The 22,601-nt window shown below is 40.0% G+C and overlaps 1 protein-coding gene across 13 annotated transcripts in view; it reads right to left on the bottom strand.

The window, feature by feature from the left end:
* Window positions 1–22,601, bottom strand: part of AFF1 (ALF transcription elongation factor 1) — a 230,812-nt gene that overhangs the window by 73,114 nt on the left and 135,097 nt on the right. For 10 of the 13 annotated variants that reach the window (XM_089912273.1, XM_089912261.1, XM_022561660.2 and 7 more), the window contains 3 exons: window positions 8,006–8,050; window positions 2,992–3,078; window positions 2,026–2,062 (listed from right to left, as the gene is read on the bottom strand). In XM_089912273.1, the coding sequence (XP_089768399.1) occupies window positions 2,026–2,062; window positions 2,992–3,078; window positions 8,006–8,050 (169 nt within the window). The remainder of the gene's footprint in view (window positions 1–2,025; window positions 2,063–2,991; window positions 3,079–8,005; window positions 8,051–22,601) is intronic. The other 3 variants (XM_089912263.1, XM_089912267.1, XM_089912268.1) reach the window with 3 other exon arrangements.

Genomic DNA, 22,601 nt, shown 5'->3' with positions numbered 1-22,601 from the left:
CTGTCCTTGGCCCACTGTGCTCCCACCCATCCCCCCACTATTCAACAGCCCCCATTCATTTATTCAAAAAACCACAATTTTTCAAGAAATTTGAATTATCTTGCTGGGCATACTTTGAGAAATATATGTCACACTCCACTTTTCTGAAAGCTTTATCTGCACACACTCCATTCCTTCTTCATCCAACATACAACCAGACCCCTCCAGGATCCAACTAGGCCCCCCAAAGGCCACATTCTCACAGAGGTAAAAAGGGTTTCCAGCAGCAGCATAAAAGACCCCAAGGTAAGCATCTGCTGAGCCAAGACCTACAGGGGACCTGCCAGTGTCTGAAAACTTCTCATCAGGGCAAGGAGGAATCAGCCTACACTATTCCACAGGCCTGGAGGGCCACCACCCCTGGCGAAGAAAGTGCTTACCAGCTCATGTTCAACTATATTTTGCTAAAAGGAGAAATCAGACAGTTTAAAGGATTACAGGGTCTTTCTAAACCAGGAGGTAGCAATCATGCAAGCTGTAAGTAATTCAGTGGAAGGCATATAATCTGCATGACTGGCAGCCCTAGCAAATTTGGGGGTGGGGTGAGGGGCAAGAGGTAAAGGAACGCACAGCAATCCTGCCCACAGCTGAGCTGGTGACCCACCTGCAGACTTATGCCACTTCACCCGTTATCTATCTTTGGATAGGCTGCCAAGATGTTGAGAAAAAAAGATTTCCCGGTCTCCCCAATACTGTGCAAGATGATCAGGTTTATCTCTCTGCATTTGGGGGAAATTTATTTACTTTTATTATTATTATTTATTTTTGGCCACATCACACGGCATACGGGATCTTCATTCCCTGACCAGGGATCGAACATGTGCCTCCTGCAGTGGAAGCACGGAGTCTTAACCATTGGACTGCCAGGGAAGTCTCTGGGGGAAATTAGTTAGGAGTTATTTGCAAAGTCTTATTCAGTACTTCTAGAGCAGGGGGCAGCAAACATTTTCTGTAAAGGTCTGATAGTAAATATTTTAGACTTTGCATGCCACACCTTGTGGCATAATAATAAATGAATGAGCACGGCTGTGTCCTAATAAAACCTTCTTTACAAAAACTAGCTGTACAACAGATTTGTCTCTCAGGCTATAGTGTGCCTATCCCTGTTCTAGAGGAAGATTATTTCATTTCTTGTTTTTCTCATCCTTTTTACTCTCCTCATATCCTTGCAATTTAAACAACAGGATAATCAAGGGAAAAACACAAGTGAGGAAAAAGACTAAGGTGGAGATATTTCAAGAAGAGTCACCTCTATGGAATATCTATGAGCAATCTTCTCCCAACACATATATGCACACCACGCACCCTACTTTGGTCTCCCTATCCTTTGAAGACTAACACTTCGTAACTTGGGCACTCACCATATGTTGATGAACTAAATGACTGCAAATACACCAGTCATTTTTGTAAGGCCTGAAATGCCTTGCATGTAGTTGGGACACAAAGAATTTAATGAACCGAGAGGTTACTGATAAAGAGAAAGAAAGGCTGGATCCAGTTAACTTTCTTCTGTTTCCCACTGAATTCTCAAGTATTTACAATCCATTAAAAGGAACCAAAAAAAGAATTACATGACAAATACATATAGAAGGTCTAGAGAAACTATGTGCTCTCTTCCTTATAAAAATTTCTTGGTTTTGTTTAAAATAAATACAAGAAACACACAAAATACCCCAATCTATTCTTATATACAATTCCTGGGTAACAGTGCATTTAGAGTCACTCTCAAGATATTTATCATATGTGAGGTAATACCAAATTATATTTTATTTGTTAGGTACTTTACTAAGACATCTTCGTTAACTCTTTGCAATAATCTGAAACTCCACCTAAAGAACAGCTTTATGGTTGCCCTTCCTTCCTATTCTTTAACCGTAGGAAGGCTTCATCTCTGCTGGAGCATTTTTCATTAATGTTTTCTACATTAAAACAGTAAAAACATGCTTTGTTCTCCAATGCAATAATCAGTTCCACATATTTACTTACTTTGGTTTAGGGTTGCAGAACTGATATGCTGAGAATCCTAGAAAGAAAAATAAAAATCTCTAGTTAATAAAATATTAAGGTTTATAAATCCAAGGTTGCATCACTGTTAAATCTGATAAATATTGATACATCTAATTTTTAATAAAATAGGTTGTATTGCTTCTGTTGTTTCCTAAAGTTTATTCTTCCTTTGGTGTCAAGGATTTTCAACACAAAGTATAATGTTTTACCTTAAAATCAATAATAATAAATTACATTTTTTGAGAAAAAAACTATCATTAGAAAATATGTAAAGTATCTAACATGGTAAATTCTGGTTTGGGTAGATAAAATCTCAATGACATCATGGAAAAGAAGAGTGATAATATATTAACAATGTGCATGTGTAACAGGCTGGACTGAACACAGATCTGAAGGTGATATTTCTATATTCTGAATGTTATCCAAAAGTAGAAAAGGCGAGGGGACAGTGTTGTTAATATACTGTTCACAAATACTTAAACAGAAATGTGCAAGTAGGCAGTTCACCTTGCTATTAAAACCATCACGAATGCAGCTGATTGCATTAAACTTTAAGAAAATGTAGGAGGTATGACAAGTGTAAATGTGTATCTGTAACGTATCTAAGTCCTGAACTAGGAAGCAGACACCCTACCTCACTTAATTCTCCTGTACCTCCATGTCCCTCTTCTAAGGTAAAGAACCTCAAAAATGAATTTATTGTAAAGTCCTGAATACTTTCATAAGCTACAAAACCCTATACAAATGTAAGATGTTCTTACTGACATAATTGGAGAGTGAAGTATTTGAAAGCATTAGGAAGTACTTTAGTAGCTAAATTAATTGCAATATTAACCTAATCTCTAAAGAGTTCAACAAATACTACTTGATTAATCTGGCACACAGTGATACTTCACACTTGTCACTGGTGTGGATGCAGTGCCTGCTAGACTTCTAAGGAATTACCTTTGCAGGAAAAGGAAATTTGGAGGGCTCAGCTGTACTAGGCGTGTGTATTGCTGTCAAAGGTGGAGGCCATGAATGGGTCATTTCCTGGAAAGAGATTTGGAACGGGAAGAAAAGGTAAATTATAAATAGAACATTTATTGCTATTTAAGTTAACTTTTTAAACTGAATGCAGAGTGGAGTGATGGTAAATGAAAAGTGAAATCTTAAAAGTTATTTCATTTACTTTTTAAAAAAGCTCCTACTTGGTGGGCTATGTTCAAAAGCTGAAGCTCTCCAACAAACAGAACTGAAAAGAAATCAGTTCGAAGAAGAAAAACAAGAGCATGGAACAGGAATGGTCTTAACACTCTGAGCAGCATGAAGCATAAAAACGGTAGTAGGTATTACCAGAGCTTGTGCAACTATGAAAACTCAGTCCTGTCTCAATGCTTTCTTTCTCTCTCAGCTTCTTTATTGCATTTCCTGGAATTATTTAAGTTCAAAGGAAGAAGAACTTTCCTGTTTGACTTAAGCAAACAAGTAATTCAGGTCACTTGTTCCACTTGGGAGAGTTTTAATGGATTTGACCCTTCCCTGATACACATTATTAGTACATAAGAACTTTTGCAGAGAAGGCCTTAGAAAGTGACCATCCCTTTTCATTAACAGAAGTTTCATGGAAGCAAGATTTCTATATCTTCCCAATTAATATATTTATCTTGACATGAGTTCTTTTTTCTAAGCACATTCACTTGCTGAAAAACAAAATGTCATATTAAAGGTGTCTAATCGCAAATATGCACACGCACACACACTTTGTTGAAGAGCTAAAATGGAACTGGAGATTAACGTCAGCCCCTTCCTTTTACAGCTGAGAAAAACAAGGTCTAAAATGACAGGATCAGGTCCCCCAGGAAGCCAATGGCTGAAAGCACAGGGAATGGCCCCTTTGCGTTGGAGTCTGAGAGAAAGAAGTCCATCCCCACGTGTGTCAGACCTGCCAGGCAAACTGGCTTAAGATTGACAAGCAACCCTCCACCAGCACACTGGGGACCCCAGATAACCCTATGTTACCTCACCTGTACAACAGTGCTTTTTTTTTTTAACATCTTTATTGGAGTACAATTGCTTTACAATGGTGTGTTAGTTTCTGCTTTATAACAAAGTGAATCACTTATACATATACATATATCCCCATATCTCTTCCGTCTTGCGTCTCCCTCCCTCCCACCCTCCCTATCCCACCTCTGGAGGTAGTCACAAAGCACCGAGCTGATATCCCTGTGCTATGCAGCTGCTTCCCACTAGCTATCTATTTTACATTACACACTGTGCTTTTCCAAGTGCTGACCAACCTCTCCATCACCACAGAAATGCCATCTGATCCTTGCAACAACTGGAGATGGAGCTGGGCAAGCATCCCCATTCCCCACCTCTGCGCACATCTTCCCTGCCCTTCCCCACAGCCACCCTCTGGGTTGCTAGAACCTCAGAACAGACAGAAATGACCTGGCACAGTGACAAGCAAAGTAACCGATGCTGGCTCGAGTAATTTTTGTTAAAGGTGATATCATGCCCTTGCTCACTTGACTAACCATCTTTTGTTCAGTACAAAAGAGGAATTCTATACTAAAGTATAATGGAAAGAGTAGCAGCTCTGGAGCCAGGGACCCAGATTGGATCTTAACTCTGACCCGCTGGTCAGGTACGCCTGAGGAGTTTGAGCTCTCTGAGCCTTAGTTCTCAGGAAGAGGTGGATGAAGACCACTTATTTTTCAGAGCATAAGGTGCTGGAATACACGGTCAGAGAAAGCACTTAAAAAATTAAAAGCCTAGTTTTTAAAGAATTTTAATACTGCACCAAAGAGTTTCCTGTTGTTTTATTTATTTGACTATACTCTAAGGTATGGGACCATGAGAACATTATGATGTAAAAACTTGTAGTAATTGCAAAGGTGTCTGAAAGTATCATCCTTCTATCTTCCAAGAATTTCTTTATAGAATCCCAATGGTGTCTATGACTTTTAGTCACCAATGATTCCCAGGAAATATCTATTGTACTCTCAATGCCTAAGGCTGCCCCGGCTATTAAATTAGGCAGTTGGAAAGTGCATAAACTCTTTCAGGCCTTAAGTGGTTTGCTGATAGTGTGAAAGAATTTATATACTTCCCTAAATGCTCAGCTTACTAGGGGAAGTTAGGCCTTATGAGAATTGGGGCCATAAGGAGAGGAGGGTGCCCAGAATTGCAGGGCCCTGAATTCACTCCCTACTTTAACAATGACTTATCACGTGAATGGGGGTAAATCACTTAGCACCTGCTTCACTCCTGGCCTTCCAGGTGCCACAGCTGCTATCTCCTCCCCACTCTCCACCCTGCTCATTTTGCTCTAGACACTCTGTCTAGTTATCGCTGTTTTTCTAATACACCAACCCGTTTCCACCTCGAGGCTTCTGCACTCTTTCCTCTGCCTTTTCCTCCAATCACTTGCCTGCTATATGACTCACAGTGCTTATCAACAACTGACATTTTATTATATATTCATCTTCCCCACTATGGTCTCCACAAGAGGAAGGACTCTTATTCACACGGCACCCCAGTGCCTAGAAAAGTATATGCACCTTCACAGGTATTTGCTGAATAAATGAACATTCCAGTGACACTGGTACAACGAGTGGTACAATGCTACCACTCGTTGTACCAGTGTCACTGGAATGTTGCACTGAGATAATGTCTACAAGCACTGCATTAACTGCCCCAAAAGGCTGTCCAGGCTGTAGAAAACCTGAGCCGTTTCCATACACCCACTGAGGGCACCATCCCCATCTGGACCCTTGTGCATGACCAATTTCCTGGTTGCTGGTAGTGTTGCCTGCTACCTTCTTACCCTGCCAGTCTGCACAAGTCACAGGCCACCAATGCCCCTTCAGTAAAACACTGCGACTCTTAACATTTCCACCAGAGAACCAAACACTATCGTCTATAATTGATTTTCTCCTTTAGGGAACTATTTACTGCTTCTATTGCCCATCAGAAAAATCTGTGTTAGGATTCCTGGCAATCTTCATAAATTACTGGTAGGAGATAAGAACAGAAACCACGAGGCAGAGGGAAGTATCTGGATCTACATCAGAGAGTGAGAGCTGGATTTGACCCTAGAGTCATCTACTATCTACCAGCCCAGGGCCTTCATTTTACCAGTGAGGAAACTGAAGTCCAGGGAGTACAAGTGACTTAACTGAGGCCCCAAAAGAGAAGAGAAGGGGACAGATTCTAAGTCTCCACAAAGCAGAGACCCATGCCCCTCTTCAGTCCAGGACATCCTGCGATTTACTCTCTCTAAGACTTCCAAATGAAAACACTCACCTGTGGCTCGTATTAACCATTGACTTTCAAGCATTTCCAGGTAAGCAAGAACTCATTAAAGTGATGTTGGCTGAGAGGGGAGGGAGGATGGACGAGTTTATTAAATTAAAAATGCTTGCCTGATGTTCTAATACTATCACCTTACATAAAGGACTCAACAAGTCATATATTAACACACATCAAAACGTTAACAGAAGCATTTGACACATGCAGGAGACAACTAATCTACATTGTTGCATTTACTTTTGAAATAACCATGGAACAAATCACACACAATTTCAGAGAAAATGCTAAGGCTATTATTTCATAACTAAGTCGTTTGTTACTTTTATGACTCATCTTACCAAAGAATTTCAGAAATACCAGAGGGAGAGGATAAAACAAAAGCTTGATCAAGATATCTTATTATTAATCTTACTTACTGGTTAGCAAAAATTTCTCATTTTCAGCAATACAAAGTATGTTTCCTTAGAGGTATTTCTTAGAAAACTCTAACTACAAAAGTAGGATACCAAAGATAGTAAGACAAAAATAATGGAACTGTTTTCCAAACATCTGGCTAGATACCACCTTTGTCAAAAATTGCACAAATGAGAAGGTAACCAATATACTTAATTACTGGTTTCAGCACCACCTCACTTAATACTTTGCAATGAAAACTTAAAGGAAAAAAATTGGGTAAGCATATTTTGAGGAAAAAGTGTGTAGTGGGGATAAAAATTAATAGGTACATGTGTCATGTCTCTCCTACTTCCAAAAAAAAACCAGAAAACAAAAATCAGAAACCTTATAGCAAAAGATAAAGTAAGAGTATCATTAAAAGTGACATGGAAGAAAATTAAGAGCCACAGAGGAGGAATGAGAAATAAACAAAACTCTCAGTCATTACAATTACTGTATTTGAGCATTAAATTTAGCTCTAGATTTCCTGGAAGTTAAAGCCAAAATGGGACACATAACAGTTTACATAATTCTTCTCTGATAAAAAGAAAGCAAGCCGGTTCATCAGGAGAATTTATTTATTTTCCTGGAACTGAATTCTAAAAGGAATCTGTCATCCTTGTGCAAGGAAAACTGAACAAATGGATAATGGATTCAATGATGTATTTGTAGAAGCAGCACAAATGTTCCTGGCATGGTCTCAATCAACAAGAGCAAAAAATAACCCTTTCAAGGTAGGTGTAAATATGTCCATTTACTTTCTACTATTTTTCTTTTTATCCCTTTAAAAATTCATGGTCTCACTGACGATAAGGCCAAACATATAAAGTGTCACCTATAAAACACCAAGAGGTGAAAACCAAGCACTACTTAACCCCTGGTGCCCCCTGCTGCAGCAACACAGGGCATCTACTCTCTGGGAGGTGAGCAATTCTCCAGGGTCTCTACAGACAGCCAGAAAAGCTTAAGGGAGATGTCGTAAGACTCTGGTCCAAATGCCTCGCAGTTTGTAGACTTCATTTCAATTAAAATCTGTCAGATAGTTCAATAATGTCCTAAGACTCCCTTTGTTATTATTCTGGTTTATTTTGCTTTGGGAGGTATGAGGGGAGAAACTGTTTAAAGGAGTTCAGAATGGCAACTGTTCATTGAAGTCAAAGAAAATGAATATATGTCTGCCTACTTAAGTATTTCTTCAAGCGAGAAATAATAACAATAAGCTCACCTTCAGAATCTCTTCAACACAATGGACTTCACTGGAGTAGGTCTGCTGAACAGGAAAAGCAAGAAAAAGATTAGCACACAAACAAAAAACAACTAGAATGCTGGTATTAATTAATACAGCAACACTCTTGTAAGTAGAATCACCTCAGGGCCCACCTCTTACGAGCTAAATAGGAGAAACTTCACCTTCTGGATGAAATAAAACCAGAGAGATTAACCTGACCTAATCGTGCAGGAAAGGTTTCTGCTGGAGACAATGACAGACGAATTATGACCCTTAGGTCAAAAGCTTCTGGTGGAAAATATGTATATTAAAGAAAATTAGTACATTAGTAAATCTAGGGGAATAACAGATATAACAAAAGTGAAGGTGGTGTTAGTTTGCTGCTTTATAGCAACATCTGTCCAGTGAGCCAAGTTACGTGAACATGAAGATGGCAATCACTCTGAACATCTTACTGAGCCCACAGGAAGGAGGCCAGCATCCTATCAAGGATAGATTTTATGGTAATATTATGGTAATATTCTAAAATATTAAAAATTTTACCTGCCAAAAATTCATTTTAAATTCTAGCCCTACTTGAAGTCAGCATTTCCATCTTATGCGCGCGCACGCGCGCGCACAGACACACACACACACACACACAAAATAGTTCTCCAGAGACAGACCCTAGGGAGAGAGGAGATTACCTAGGGTCTTAAAGGAAAGATCACCTTGCTTATCCCCAGCTAAACAAATGACAGCTGCTGTTGTTAGTATCACAACCATAGTTTCTAGGAAATGTCATTTTACAGTCTTTACATTTTTAAGTACAAAGAAAATGGAAAAGTAAAATCTTTTTTTAAAAAAATCACTTTTCCTTAACTAGAGATATGGAACAAATCCCCTGACTTCACAATTTTTAATGGAATATCAGCTTTCGCTGTGTGTCAATTCATGAGCCAAGTGCCCTGGGCAACTCCTGTACAACACACACCCCTCCCATTACTGCCCCTGCTGTGAAGAAAGCACTGTTCTTCCCAGTCAGTTGGTCCAATACTTGCCTCACAGCCAGAGTGTAGATGGAAAAGGGTTCTTTTCAGGGCTCTCATCTCTAACTTGAGTGTAATTTAATACAGCATTGGTTGTTAATTCCTGATCTAGGGTTTATTAATCCACCATTTCCCTCATTCCAGTTTCTTTAAGGAAAAAGGAAAAGAGCATACAGCATTCACACTCTCCTGGAATTGAATCTAATGGACACGACAAAATTCAGATGCAATTTGACCTGCCTAGGTCTGGTTTTAAAACATGTAAATTTCATGGAGATGATTTTATTGAAATGTTTGCAGTTTGCTATTTTTGAGTTATGGTCTGGAAGTTAGGAGGTATAACCAAAGAATCAAGGGTATCCCCTTTCTCTGCTGGCCCTACTGGACCTGCCTTTATGCATTATGCATGTCAACAACAGGACCTGCTTACCCAATTTTTGTTTTTCAAGACTATTAAAGAATGCCTAAAAACTGGACCAAATATTATAGCACAAATGTCAGAAACAATGAATGCTGTTTTGACCTGCGGGTAAAATGTAATTATATCCTACGGTTTTAATCTTTCACACGCATCATTAGGAACAACGACAATTAGGAGTTGAAAGTTAATCAACAGAACAGAGCATATGACTCCTGACTCTGGTTAAATAGTCCCCTCATCCTATCTGCTGCTGGAATGAGAATGAGAATCCAGTTAAAATATCTGGCAGTCATGGGGGGGCGGGGTTAGGGGAGGGATGGAGTGGGATGCTGGGATTGGAAGATGTAATAAGCTTTGATATACAGAATGGATAAACAACAAGGTCCTACTGTATAGCACAGAGACCTATATTCAATATCCATAAGGGAAAAGAATATTTTAAAAAAGAATGTATATGTATGTACAACTGAATCACTTTGCTGTACAGCAGAATTAACACAACAGTGTAAATCAGCTATGCTTCAATTAAAAAAATTTTTGAGGGACTTCCCTGGTGGCGCAGTGGTTAAGAATCCGCCTGCCACTGCAGGGGACATAGGTTCGACCCCTGGTCCAGGAGGATCCCACATGCTGCGGAGCAACTGAGCCTACAAGCCACAACTACTGAGGCTGCGTGCCACAACTACTGAGGCCTGCGCGCCTAGAGCCTGCGCTCCGCAACAGGAGAGGCACCGCAATGAGAAGCCCGAGCACCGCAACGAAGAGTAGCCCCCGCTCGCTGCAACTAGAGAAAGCCCGTGCGCAGCAACTAGAGAAAGCCCGCGCGCAGCAACGAAGGCCCAATGCAGCCAAAAAAAAAAAAAATACGGCAATCAACGAAACAGTGAGGCACAGTTGAAATGAGGGCAAAAAAAGATTTGCCCACTGCTTCCAAAAGAATGGAGTCAGGAACCTACAACTTCAGGACATTCAAAGACTTTCTGATCTTCATTACTACTCAAGCCATCAACCCTTAGCCAAGACGTTTTATGTCACTAAAAGATTCATTTTTTTCCCTAAAATTTTATTACATGAGATGAACCAGGACTGAAGAAATTTTTTCCAAAGATTATTGTTTATTGGTATCAGGGTAAGATAAATATTGCTCAACAGTCACCATTTAACCCGTTTAAATTTCTAACTAAAGTCTAAGGCTCAAGCATTAATTGGTTAATGTACTGTGAATTTTCTTATCAGGTCCATTATGAAAGTGGGGGTATTTCAAAGGGGTGCCAGAATTCCATTCCAAATACATGAGGATATATCATATGTAAAGATCTCCATGCAGCACTGTTTATAATGGCAAATAACTGGAAATGATCATAAAATAACATAAACACGTGTACTTGCATGGAAAGATGCTCAAGGTATTTTCAACTTTTTCTTTGGAAAGAACTTCACACTTACAGAAAAATAATTAAAACAGTAAAAGAAATTCCTACAAACCCTTCACTCAGATTCCCCAAATGCTGGCATTCTACCACAGTTTGCTTTCTATTTTTCTCTCCCTGCCCTCCACCCACACATCTACACTGAGCCATTCAAGAGTAAGTTAGAGAGTTAGAGTTAATGCCCTTTTACCTCTAAATACTTCTGTGTGTACCAAGGTATGCCTTACAGCTTTATTTAACGGCGGGGGGGGGGGGGGTGCCCTTCCCTGGTGGCGCAGTGGTTGAGAGTCCACCTGCCGATGCAGGGGACGAGGGTTTGTGCCCCGGTCCGGGAAGATCCCACGTGCCACGGAGCGGCTGGGCCCGTGAGCCATGGCCACTGAGCCTGCGCATCCAGAGCCTGTGCTCCGCAACGGGAGAGGCCACAACCGTGAGAGGCTCGCGTACCAAAAAAAAAAAAAAGGGTCGGGGTGCAGGGGGAGGTTTACCAGATCGTCTGTATAGTATGAGCCTATTTTATGTTCCATCTACCCAAGATTCATATCCCCACTCTTCCCTGACCCAAATTAGAGACTCAAACTAGAGTACAGTAGGTATCTCAGCTGTTTGCAGAGGAAGATCCATAAGGACCGGCTGCCTCGTTTTAAAAAGTACAACTTGGCACCTCCAAGTCTGCCACTGGAAGGAGACTTTCCAAAAAGGGAGGGGCAGTTCAACAAACCATTATGGCTTAATCCCCTTCCTTAAAATCCACTTTCCTCACAGGGTCCCCAGCTAAGTAATGCCACCCCTACTCAGAGAAGCCAGGCTCTCCCTTCAACACTGTGGCCAAGGAGTAAATAATCAGCCTCTCTGAAGCTCAGCCAAGTTAAGGCTGAAGATCTTTAGGTAAGACTTCTTCAAAGAACAAGGGATGATTAAAAAGCAGCAGCAAAAACAATCTGTGCTAACTGCATGAATGCAGAAGCTCTAGTTTGCAGGTCCTTCCCTGTCTAGCGCACCTTCAGGGTCAGAGGCACTGACTTTAGACACTCACAACCACAAATCACACTGTTGTCTCCCATCTTCAACATCTAGGTTCCTAGAGGAGAGCAGCTCGGCTACCTCACACATACGGTATCCTGTATATACACGGACCTCCCAGCGGAGCCCTCACTTCCCCATGGGGTATGGCCTTAACACAGGAACCATAATCCTATTCAATAATAATAAAAAAAAATAGTAGCTACTTATTGAATACATATTGTACTTGATACTGCATTAAATTCTCACACATTTCCTCCGTTTGATACCATCTATTGTAAAATGCACCATCATTAACTTGGAAGGGGAAAAGCTACGGCACTAAATGTACGCATCAACTGTAGATACATCCCTTATTACAGACACTGAAAAATGAAATAAAAATTTGAGGGAATCCTGCGTAATGCTCCATTTCATTCTCACATCAATCTTTGTGGTATAACCCCCAGTTTTTAAAATGAAGACTGAATTCTAAAGAAATTAAGTTACATGTCCAAGGTCACACAACGCTCTCAAGTGACTGAGCCTGACTTCCGAATGTTGCTACACTACTTTTCCAGAAACCTCAACTTCAGGCAAGAGACAGATAGATTAGTATTTAAGGAGGAGATATGATCCCAGTTGTCGTATGCATGACCAAAACCATTGTCAAAGAGTACTGTTTTCCCTGTGTTTGTGCAAAGAAGTTGGTATTCAGACTTAACTGCCTCTTACTACTGCGGGTACTTCAGACCAGAAAAGGCAGCGATGCTGGCCTCGGTCTGATTTCTCACTCCTCTTGGAATGATATTGTGTGATCCTAAGGAAATGCACTGATACCAAAATATGTCAGTAAATGTCTTCTAAGCACGACACAGTTTGTTTTAATAAGCTAAAAAGAGCCGGACGGAAGAAATATACCTCACCGTTAAGACCAGGAGGCTCTGGCAATACTGTGTTTTAAGCCTCTCAAGTTTCAACAGAGCAGCACTTTTTTTAACAATGCTGTTCTCAGAAAGGCTTAGTTATCACTAACCAGAACTGCAGGGAGCACAAAGGCAGACTGCTGACGAGGGAAGTCAAAAGATCTTGGATTCTAGTTCTGGCTCTGCCGAGGACTGGTTCTTGCAATGCTGGCTAAGATTCAACTTCCCTGGGACTATCTCCTCATGGCAATAAAGGGATAATATTACCAATCCTAACCGCTTCACAGGGTTGGTATGTGTGGTCAAGTATGAAGGTCAAGTGCGAACCTTTAAAAACTAACAGGAGGGACTTCCCTTGTGGCGCAGTTGTTAAGAATCTGCCTGTCAATTCAGGGGACATGGGTTTGAGCCCTGGTCCGGGAACATTCCCACTGCCAAGGAGCAACTAAGCCCATGCGCCACAACTACTGAGCCCACATGTCACAACTACTGAAGCCCGCGCGCCTAAAGCCCGTGCTCAACGAGAAGCCACTGCAGTGAGAGGCCCACGCACCACAATGAAAAGTAGCCCCCGCTCGCCACAACTAGAGAAAGCCCGCGCGCAGCAGTGAAGACCCAACGCAGCCATAAATCAATCAATCAATAAATAAACTTAGTTTGAGGGGCTTCCCTGGTGGCGCAGTGGTTGAGAGTCCGCCTGCCGATGGAGGGGACACGGGTTCGTGCCCCGGTCCGGGAAGATCCCACATGCCGCAGAGCGGCTGGGCCCGTGAGCCATGGCCGCTGAGCCTGCGCATCCAGAGCCTGTGCTCCGCAACGGGAGAGGCCACAACAGTGAGAGGACCGCGTACCGCAAAAAAAAAAAACTATCAGGAGGCACTGATATGTGAAATAAATACATGGGGCCAACATTATCAAGGCAGTCTTCACTGGTGTGACAGCTTTTAAAGAAACCCCAATAGGTTCTCTCTCATTTTATGTTTTAAAAGATTAAACAAATTCTCATGCTATTTTTCTTCAAACATATGTCAACTTTTGGACTATGGTTCAGTCTATAGTATCTACTTGCTGCTCACCTATCCCAAACTAACTAGATAAGGCACACTCTTCTTGCCCCTGCCTGGAGCCCATTTCCCTCTCCCACCTGTGCTGGGAAAACAACTACTCAGACTCTGAGTGGCAGATTAAAGACCATCTTCTGGAAAATATTCCTTGACTCTCTCACTCCCAAAACTGTGCATGTGCTCCCACGGCTGTCAAACCGCCTCATGTCCCACCATCTCTGCTTCTCCTAGATTACCAGTTCCATGACCGCAGGGGCCAGCTCTGCCTTGCTAAATCACCAATCACACGCTGCCTGCCACACAGAGGCAACCAATCAACATTTGCTGGCACAGTTTTCAGCCTCCGAACTCAGAATATGAAAACAAATTCCCAATTTTTAAAGCATTAGAGGCTTTCTAAATACAGTAGCTTCTTTGAATTATAAGCCAACATCTTAATTAACAAACTACACAGAAATAAACACACGAGGACAAAAAGGAAATTGTTTTGCATTGTTTTCTCCTTCAAAACATTAAGACTACTCTTAGAAACTATTTTTCACATATCAGATTGGCAAAACAAAAAAAGAAAGACGGACAATTCTGTGTCTATGAGATAGATGTGGGGAAATAGGCGCTCAAATACCGTGGTTGGTGGGAGGGTAAAACAGCACAATCGCTGAAGATAGCAATTTGGCAGGAGCCACCAAATTCTATTTTCTCATGCTCTGACCCAGCAATTTTACCTCTAGCACCAGCTCCTACATGTACAAAAAGATATACGCACAAAGTTATTCACTTCAGCCTAGTCTCCAAATAGTAAGGTACTGGAAAAACTCTAAACTCCCATCTAGAGGTAATTGGCTAAGAAAACTGTGTTACATGCCCCTTAGGCAGAAATACTACGCAGGCATGACAAAGAATGAGGGCGCTCTTCGTGCAATGATTTGGGTAATCTCCAAGCTATACTGTTAAGGGGGAGGGAGAAAACCAGGTGCAATACATGCCAGGATTTGAAATGAAAAGGTGACGTCAGAAGAGAATATATATGTTGAGTTACTTATTATGCATAAAATACCATTGGGAATAACACAAGAAATCTATAACATTAATTACTCCTAGAAACGAAAACTAAGTGGCTGGAGGGCCAGAGTAATGGAAGATTTTCACTGTATATCTTTTAAAATTCTGCATTATTAAGTATATTATGTAATTATAAAGGAAAATACAAAAATTAGATTGAGATTTTAAAAATTAAGGATAAAAATTTTTACTCAAAGGTCTCTGCCACATTTGTGTTTACTCTCTATTAGCATTCTTCTATGTAACTTTCCTTCTCCCAAACACACGTCTATATGAATCTGTCCACAGCTTCCTCCTCGGAGCTCTGGGCTTGCCTCATGTAACACTCAGCACACTGAACTGTTCCTAGATTTACAGTCAGCCTTCTGTGAGGTGCTCCTGGGAAAACCTAGGACTTGGTGTCTGGCCCTATTTGCTGGCTTCCCAAACTAGAATGCTACAAAGCCCTATTTGCTTGCTTCCCAAACTAGAATGCTACAAAGCCCTTGAAAGAGATGTATTTGGGGTGGGGGTAGGGGTGGGCTCTCTCTCTTTTTTAATCAGTCATGCTTAAATACTGGCCAAATATATTTGAAATAGACAAAGCCTCATAGGATTGCTGTGAGGAAGAAATAAGACAATGCACGTTAAAGCTAATGCCTCACAAATAAACTTAAGCACTTATCATGAAGATGCAATAATCAGCACTTCCCAGAGACAGATTAGAGGAGGAAACCAAAAGGCCTGCCTGAGCAAGGTTCTGGCATAAAATCAATTTTATTCTGTGAATACAAAGTAAATTACCTAAATAGCTAGGCCTATTCCAAGAACTCGCTCATACTGCTTGGGTATGCCTACCCGGGCTGAAAAAGGCACAAGGTTCTAACAGTATTACTTCTTCAGAAGTGTCATGCCCTTTGGGCAACTATCTAAACATCTACTTCCACACCCAGTATTTTAGGTAAGAATTTTTTAAATCCCTGGGCAGATTTATGGACACACTTATAGTACAAAAAGAAAAAAAAAAAAGGAAAGCTATAGATTGTTAATATGGAAGGAAGGATAATGGGTCAGAAAACAGAGGCTAAGATACTCTTAGCAGTTTTCCTAAAGATGAATAGTATTATAATGCAAACCAATTTTAACCGTCAAACTCTCCCTTCAAAAAATTAAACACCTAAACACCCTGAATCTCTACTCAAATATCTTCAAATAACGGCAGGGTTTGGGGTAGTATTATTTTTTTAAAAAGGTGATAAGCTTCAATATGTAGCAAGGAATTACGTGTTCCCTGGAAGCCTCTTTTTTAATGCCAAACTGGTCTGCCAGGCATGGAGGCTACCACAATTACTGTTATGCTAACTGCAGAAATCTCTATAGTTCTCCAAGTAAATGTTTCAAGGAGAAGAGGAAAGAGACTGATGAAGGACAAGATTATTTTAAATGATGAGAAATCTACAGGTCACCTACAGCTATCATCCAACAAAAATTTACTGTGGAAAGACCAAGCAATTCTACTCACGTTGGAGGAACTAGAAAAGGGGCAGCAGTCTGGAAACATGGGTGTCACAAACACTGGCTGTCCTTTCCTGCAAGTCTTCCTTCACCTTGACTCTGCACCCACCTTCAACTCCAAATGGTAACCCATGGTGCTCTAATCTGTCTCCCCCGGAACGGTTTCCTGTAGGCAGGGATTGGCTTTATTCATCCCAGTATCTCCCAGGGCCTTAACATAATTCTGGACAAACACAGACATGCAAGTAATATTTGTCAAATGAATGAACCTGATCTTGCCATCTCACGGCATCTCCGACAGAATTCACAAACATGAGCTAGCCAAAAAGTAATTATGGAATATTTTATAGTGAATTCTCCATTTTTTCCTGTATATTGGAAGCAATGTGTGTTTGCTCAAATATGCAAAACTCTAGGCAACTTCACAGAACAAGGCTATTTTGTTTTTGAAGATACAGAAATCCTCAACTGAAAAAAAAAAAAAATGAAATTCTATCACCACCATCAACTCAATGAGATGTTTTTCACCCAAGGAGTAGTTGCCTAAGTACAATTTGAGGATGTGAGTTTCTCAGAGAACGGTTTCTGATGTGACAGTAACATCAGATCATGATTGTTGGGGGAAGGGTACATTGAGCATGCTTGGGTGGGGTAAAGGAAGGGTGTATCTCCTTGAGACTGAAGATCAAGAAATATTCCAGGATAAATGCAGAAAGAGAATGCTGGAAGCTTGGAAGATGTGCTAGCACCCCAATTCACTTATTAAATGAGAGTTAACACACACAAATGCTTATAAAGTTCACCTTTAGGTAAACTCCTCTATAAGCGAACTATGTTATCTCCCTGCCTTTCACCAGCTAGAGCGAAAACAGGCTAAAAAATGAAAAGAAAAAAAAGACCCTAAGTATCATTACTGAAACTTAAACCCTTACAGGAAGAAGTATTTTGAACTATATGTACTTTAAAGATTAATGTGGGTAACTAGAGAGTTTATTGTTGCTTTCCAGTTACTCTGATTTTACCAGTGAAGCAATTTGCTTTAGTGTCATAAAGAATTTATTTTTCTAAAGTATATAAAATGTACAAAAGCTCATAATTTGTATTAACTGAACTACTTAAAATATTCTGGAAATTCTGTTTTGATCTCTATTAAAAGAGGGCATCTTTTAGTCACGAAACCTAGGATCTAGTTCTTAAGATCTGGTTTAAATAAATAAAAATAGAACCATGAGTAGCTGTTCCCCACATATATAACACTTACTTTATATAAATATACAAATGAATATTAGGGGAGTAATAAAAGTGCTGGTTTCATTTATTGTATTACTATACTTCCTGAGACCACATGAGTATATATAAATTTTAATATATTTGTAAGGCTTCTATAGAGTCACATGAAATAGTTTTTATTTTAAAAAATACTATTTAGGGACTTCCCTGGTGGCACAATGGTTAAGAATCCACCTGCCAATGAAGGGGACACGGGTTCGAGTCCTGGTCCAGGAAGATCCCACATGCTGTGGAGCAACTAAGCCCATGCGCCATAACTACTGAGCCTGTGCTCTAGAGCCGCAAGCCACAACTACTGAAGTCCACGCGCCTGGAGCCCATGCTCCGCAACAAGCCACCCCAGTGAGAAGACCGTGCACTTTAATGAAGAGTAGCCCCCGCTCGCTGCAACTTAGAGAAAGCCCGTGCGCAGCAACAAAGACCCAACACAAACAATAAATAAATAAATAAATTTGTGGGGTTGGGGGGGGAGAAAACTGAAACAGTAAAAAAAAAAAAAAATACTATTTATGTTGCTGCATTATATGCAGAAATGTTTTCAGTAAATATTCTTTATGACAATATGTCAAATAGCTTCTTGGTGTAAAAGTGACAAGGGTGGGGTGTACCTGAGATAGGTTTAAACAGACTTAAAAGTACCTGGATGAAAAACAAATGCAGATAACTTACCACTGTTTGAGAGTAAATATATCTAATCTCAGTTATTCACCAACTTTCTAACGTTTGACTGTGAACTATTACCATTCACAGTGTAATAAAGAATCAGAAATCCCCAGTGTTTTAAGACTTGAAAACACTGTGCCTTTGACAGAAGATCACATGAGACCCCACGAAGCCCACTGTGGGCATAGCAACCATGAATGATTTAGTAAGACTGGCTAAAAAGCACTGCTTTAAAAAAAGAAAAAGACATCACAAAGAACAAGTCTAGACAGTGGTTCCATTCCAGTGATAATAAACTGACAAGTTCTTTCAAATGGTCCAAACTACATGACCTAACTCCCCTTCCGTAACCAATTCTACTCACTAAAACAACTTTTACGGTTTTTTTTTAAGAGGAATTAAATTTTGATTTTTGAGTCGGTACATTGATTTGCAAAGCACAAGCAGTCTTTCAATTAAAATATACCACTGCAGGGAGGGTGTTAAACTGAAGTGTTTTGTGACCATGCTTACTCCATTCCCATCCTACTCTGTTCTCTCCCCACCTCACACACACAGATGCACACAAACACACACAACACGCACACACAAGTACTCTCTCACAGATCATATAAGGGATGATTCTGAGTCTAAAACAACACTACTAAATTATTTTGTCAACCATGACAGAATTTATAGATGCATAAACCTGTATTACTGCTCCTTTTTGAGTGTGTCTATCAAATTTAAGTGGCAAACAATGTTCGGGAACCATGTCTAATTCTGTGTTTCACAGGGTGCCTGGACACTTTTTTTTTTAATAGCTAGGCATAAGTGAAGACTACAGAGGCACCAGGGGGGGGAAAAAAAAAACTTTCCATCGGTTTCTGGATGAGGTTGAAAGAAACTGAAGTCATATGAATAAGATAAGCCATTTAATCCACGCTTTGTCTGAAAGGACATAAAGATTTTTATCCTGGACTTATTCCAGTGGTAATCTCAACAGTTCCTCTGGGCTAGGTGTTGGTTGTCTGTCTCCTGGCATCATGATTTTTAAAAACAAAAAACAGAACCCAGAGGAAAAAAAAGGAAAGAAAATTACTGAAGCAGTAGGCAAGAGGCAATATATACTCTAAGGAAACAATCTGAGCTTCAAACTGCCCTGGGGATTACTGATACTATAATAAACACAGAGGAGAGAAGGCAAATAAAGATGGCCTTGCCCTTTATATCTTAATTCTGAATAAGTAAATTCCTTTATTTTTTTTTTTTGGTCTTTAATATTGGGTAACAAACAGATTACTTGCCAGGATCTAGAAAAAGGGCCAAAGATCATTCGAGAAAGTATAATTATTTAATATAACATCATGGTGGTTATAAATCACTTATTTAATCATATCAATGAGCACCTAAATTTAAGAGACTATTTTACTTTTCTATAATTTATTAAAAACCAGATTCTTTACAAAGAAAAAGAAACCTTACTAATGCCACCGAACCTCAAGTAGATTTAATAATCTTTTCTTTTTCCTGCATTATCTTTGTATGTAAGTTTGGTCTAAAAGTATAAACAAACTGCATGAGACTTCTAGGAAAGCTCATCTCATAAAGTGATTTACTGAACTGGCAAAATGAAAGAAAATATGTTTAATAACAAAGTTTTAAATAAACAGTCACTCAACAAGTGCCAGTATTTTTTAAAAATAAATACAAGGGACAGGCCAGATAAATATACATAAAAGAATTATTCTTGAATTTATTTTAAATAAGTATTTAATCTGTGCCAAGGAGAAAATTCCCTTTGCTTGCAAAATAAATGTGCTCTAATACCTGCTGAATTTAAAAGCATTAAGCATTTCGTAGTACATCTACCACAATTCTATCACATCTTACACAGACCACAATTCTAAAAGTTACAGTAGGAAACAATACGTTTATACTCATTTTGAAAACATGTAGCAGTCAGTGACTCTCCGCCCATCTTTCTCCATCTCAATATACTTCTCTCGAAGTCCTTCTGACTCTCTCTCATCGCCTCACACACACACACACACACACACACACACACACGCAATGAAGTTTTAAAAGTACTCTTTTGACTTTAATCCGGAGCCCTTAAACCAAGACTCCAACGTTTTGAGTGTTTTAAGGCACGGTATAACTCAACCACATTTGTCCTAACTCCCAACATTCTTGCATTTACTGTTGTTCCTATGTTCTCCTTTTCCTTCTACACTTTCTAGAATGCAGAATCTAGGTGCCAGAGAAGAGAGAATACAAAAAATAGGCCATCATTCTGATAGGAACAACAAAAGCAACTCCTCTTGAAAATTGCCTTTAAGGGACAGGAGGGTCAATCCAGCAGAGGTAAATTATATCTCAGTTGTACATCAATCCAGCTGTGGCCCTCCTGACTATTCCACACACCTGGCCCATGCCCCGCCAGGGAAAAGGCTCCTGGAACCTACTTTACTTTTTCTCTGACATTATCATAATCACATTGCCAGTTTGGGGAAAGGGGAGGGGCACGGGCCAATTACAAAAATCCTTTGAACAAGTTCTTTAATTGGTATACAGCCAGCCAAATCCTCTTAATAAGTAGTATTATTAATATCGTCACGATAATGCTGTCTACCAAGTAGCATTAAATGAACCTGAAAAGTTTTAGATTGGCCTCTGAGCAGGTAAGTCTTAATCTGAATCTGTTTTTCTCTCTTAGGTAAAACTTTTAAGAAGCATCTGAATGTCAGAAAATCATCTCCTTAGTAAGATTCTCTCAAAAGCGTTTTGTAGGACAAATAAAACAGTTTCTTTTAACTAGAGCACGGTCTTTAAAACTAAAAACGAAAACCTGTGAGGAACATAAATCACTGGAAAACTCTCTTGCTTCCTAAGTCTGAGCGTAACAGATCTCCAACTCATTTTATGACATAGTTCCTACTTTGAAAAGCCAAAAGGCATAACCTAAATTTAAATCAATCAATGAAGAGTTTACGCTATAACAACCTGCGGGTTCTCCCTGCTTTTTCATTACTTCTGCCCAATTTCTGAGCTCTCTTGCCAATGGAAGATACACTACTGCTTAACCTTAAACAAATTCTATTTTTTGAGGGGGAAAAAAAAATGGAAACACTGTCATGTTCTCTAATTAGCCTTTCATCACATAAATTTACACCCCAGATAGATACGGACTATGTGACCACAAACTATGCTGAATAAATTAATGAGACCCATAAAGCTACAAGAACATTAAACATTAAAATTTATCTACTACACCTGCTTGCACTTAAGTAAGAACACTTCTAAATATTCCTAGACTAGTAGAAATCAATACGACATGTGCTAAAACTTGGGTAGGCGCTCCACAATCTTTTATATTTGACCTAAATTCTATTTGTCTGCCAAAAAACAAAGCAATAAAAGCCAAAAGCGATGGCGGGGGGCGGGGGGGGGTGGAGAGAGGGAGAGAGAGAGAGAAGGGGAGGGGGGAATGCACACCTGTATACAAACATATTTAAGTTTTTATGCTGCCAATATCTTCGATCTGTACCTTTACTTTGGGAAGACAAAATAAACCATCAATGTTTGCCAGTGATCCAGAAGTTCAAGAAGAGAGTTTGAAAGAGGGACAAAATATCTGACTGGTAAGGAATTGCTTATTTTAAAATGTTTTTAATTTCTTTAAAATGCACTGCCAAAAATGTGCTGTGATTTGCGATAGATAGAAAACTATATTATACTTTCTCTGCTCTTACTCCATTATTTCATTAGAAAGAGACAGAGAGGGAGAGAAAGGAAAATCCATAATCCAAACCAACAACCAGTGCAAATCTCAAGAGATATTCCAAGTCTCTAGGGGCAGCCAAAAGGAAAAAAAAAAGCCACACCACACCACCTGTCTGTTACCTATCAAGTGTACACGAAGGGAGGGGACATGGGAGGGCTGAATGCCTGTGGCTAGAAAGCTTATTTACCTTGTTTGTAAGGGCACGCACACAGCAGCACTCAAGTAGAGTATATTCAGATCCTTCCCTTCTTTGACGTTAGCCCCTAACAGAGGAGGCAAAAGAGAAAACAAGGAGGGAAGGAGGGAGAGAGGAAAGAAGGGAAGTGGGGAAGGGAGGAAGCAGAAGGGGAGGAGAGAAAGAGGGCGAGAAAGAGAGGTTTCCCTTTGAGGCCTCGGTCTTCCCCACCTGAACCTCAGGCTTGCACTCACTGGTACTTACTGTGGGGC

The sequence above is a fragment of the Delphinapterus leucas genome, chromosome 5 (genome assembly GCF_059928025.1).
Source record: "Delphinapterus leucas isolate spDelLeu-1000000601 "Yukka" chromosome 5, BTC_Dleu_Yukka2, whole genome shotgun sequence".
NCBI lineage: Eukaryota > Metazoa > Chordata > Mammalia > Artiodactyla > Monodontidae > Delphinapterus > Delphinapterus leucas.
This window is presented reverse-complemented; position numbering and strand designations above follow the sequence as displayed.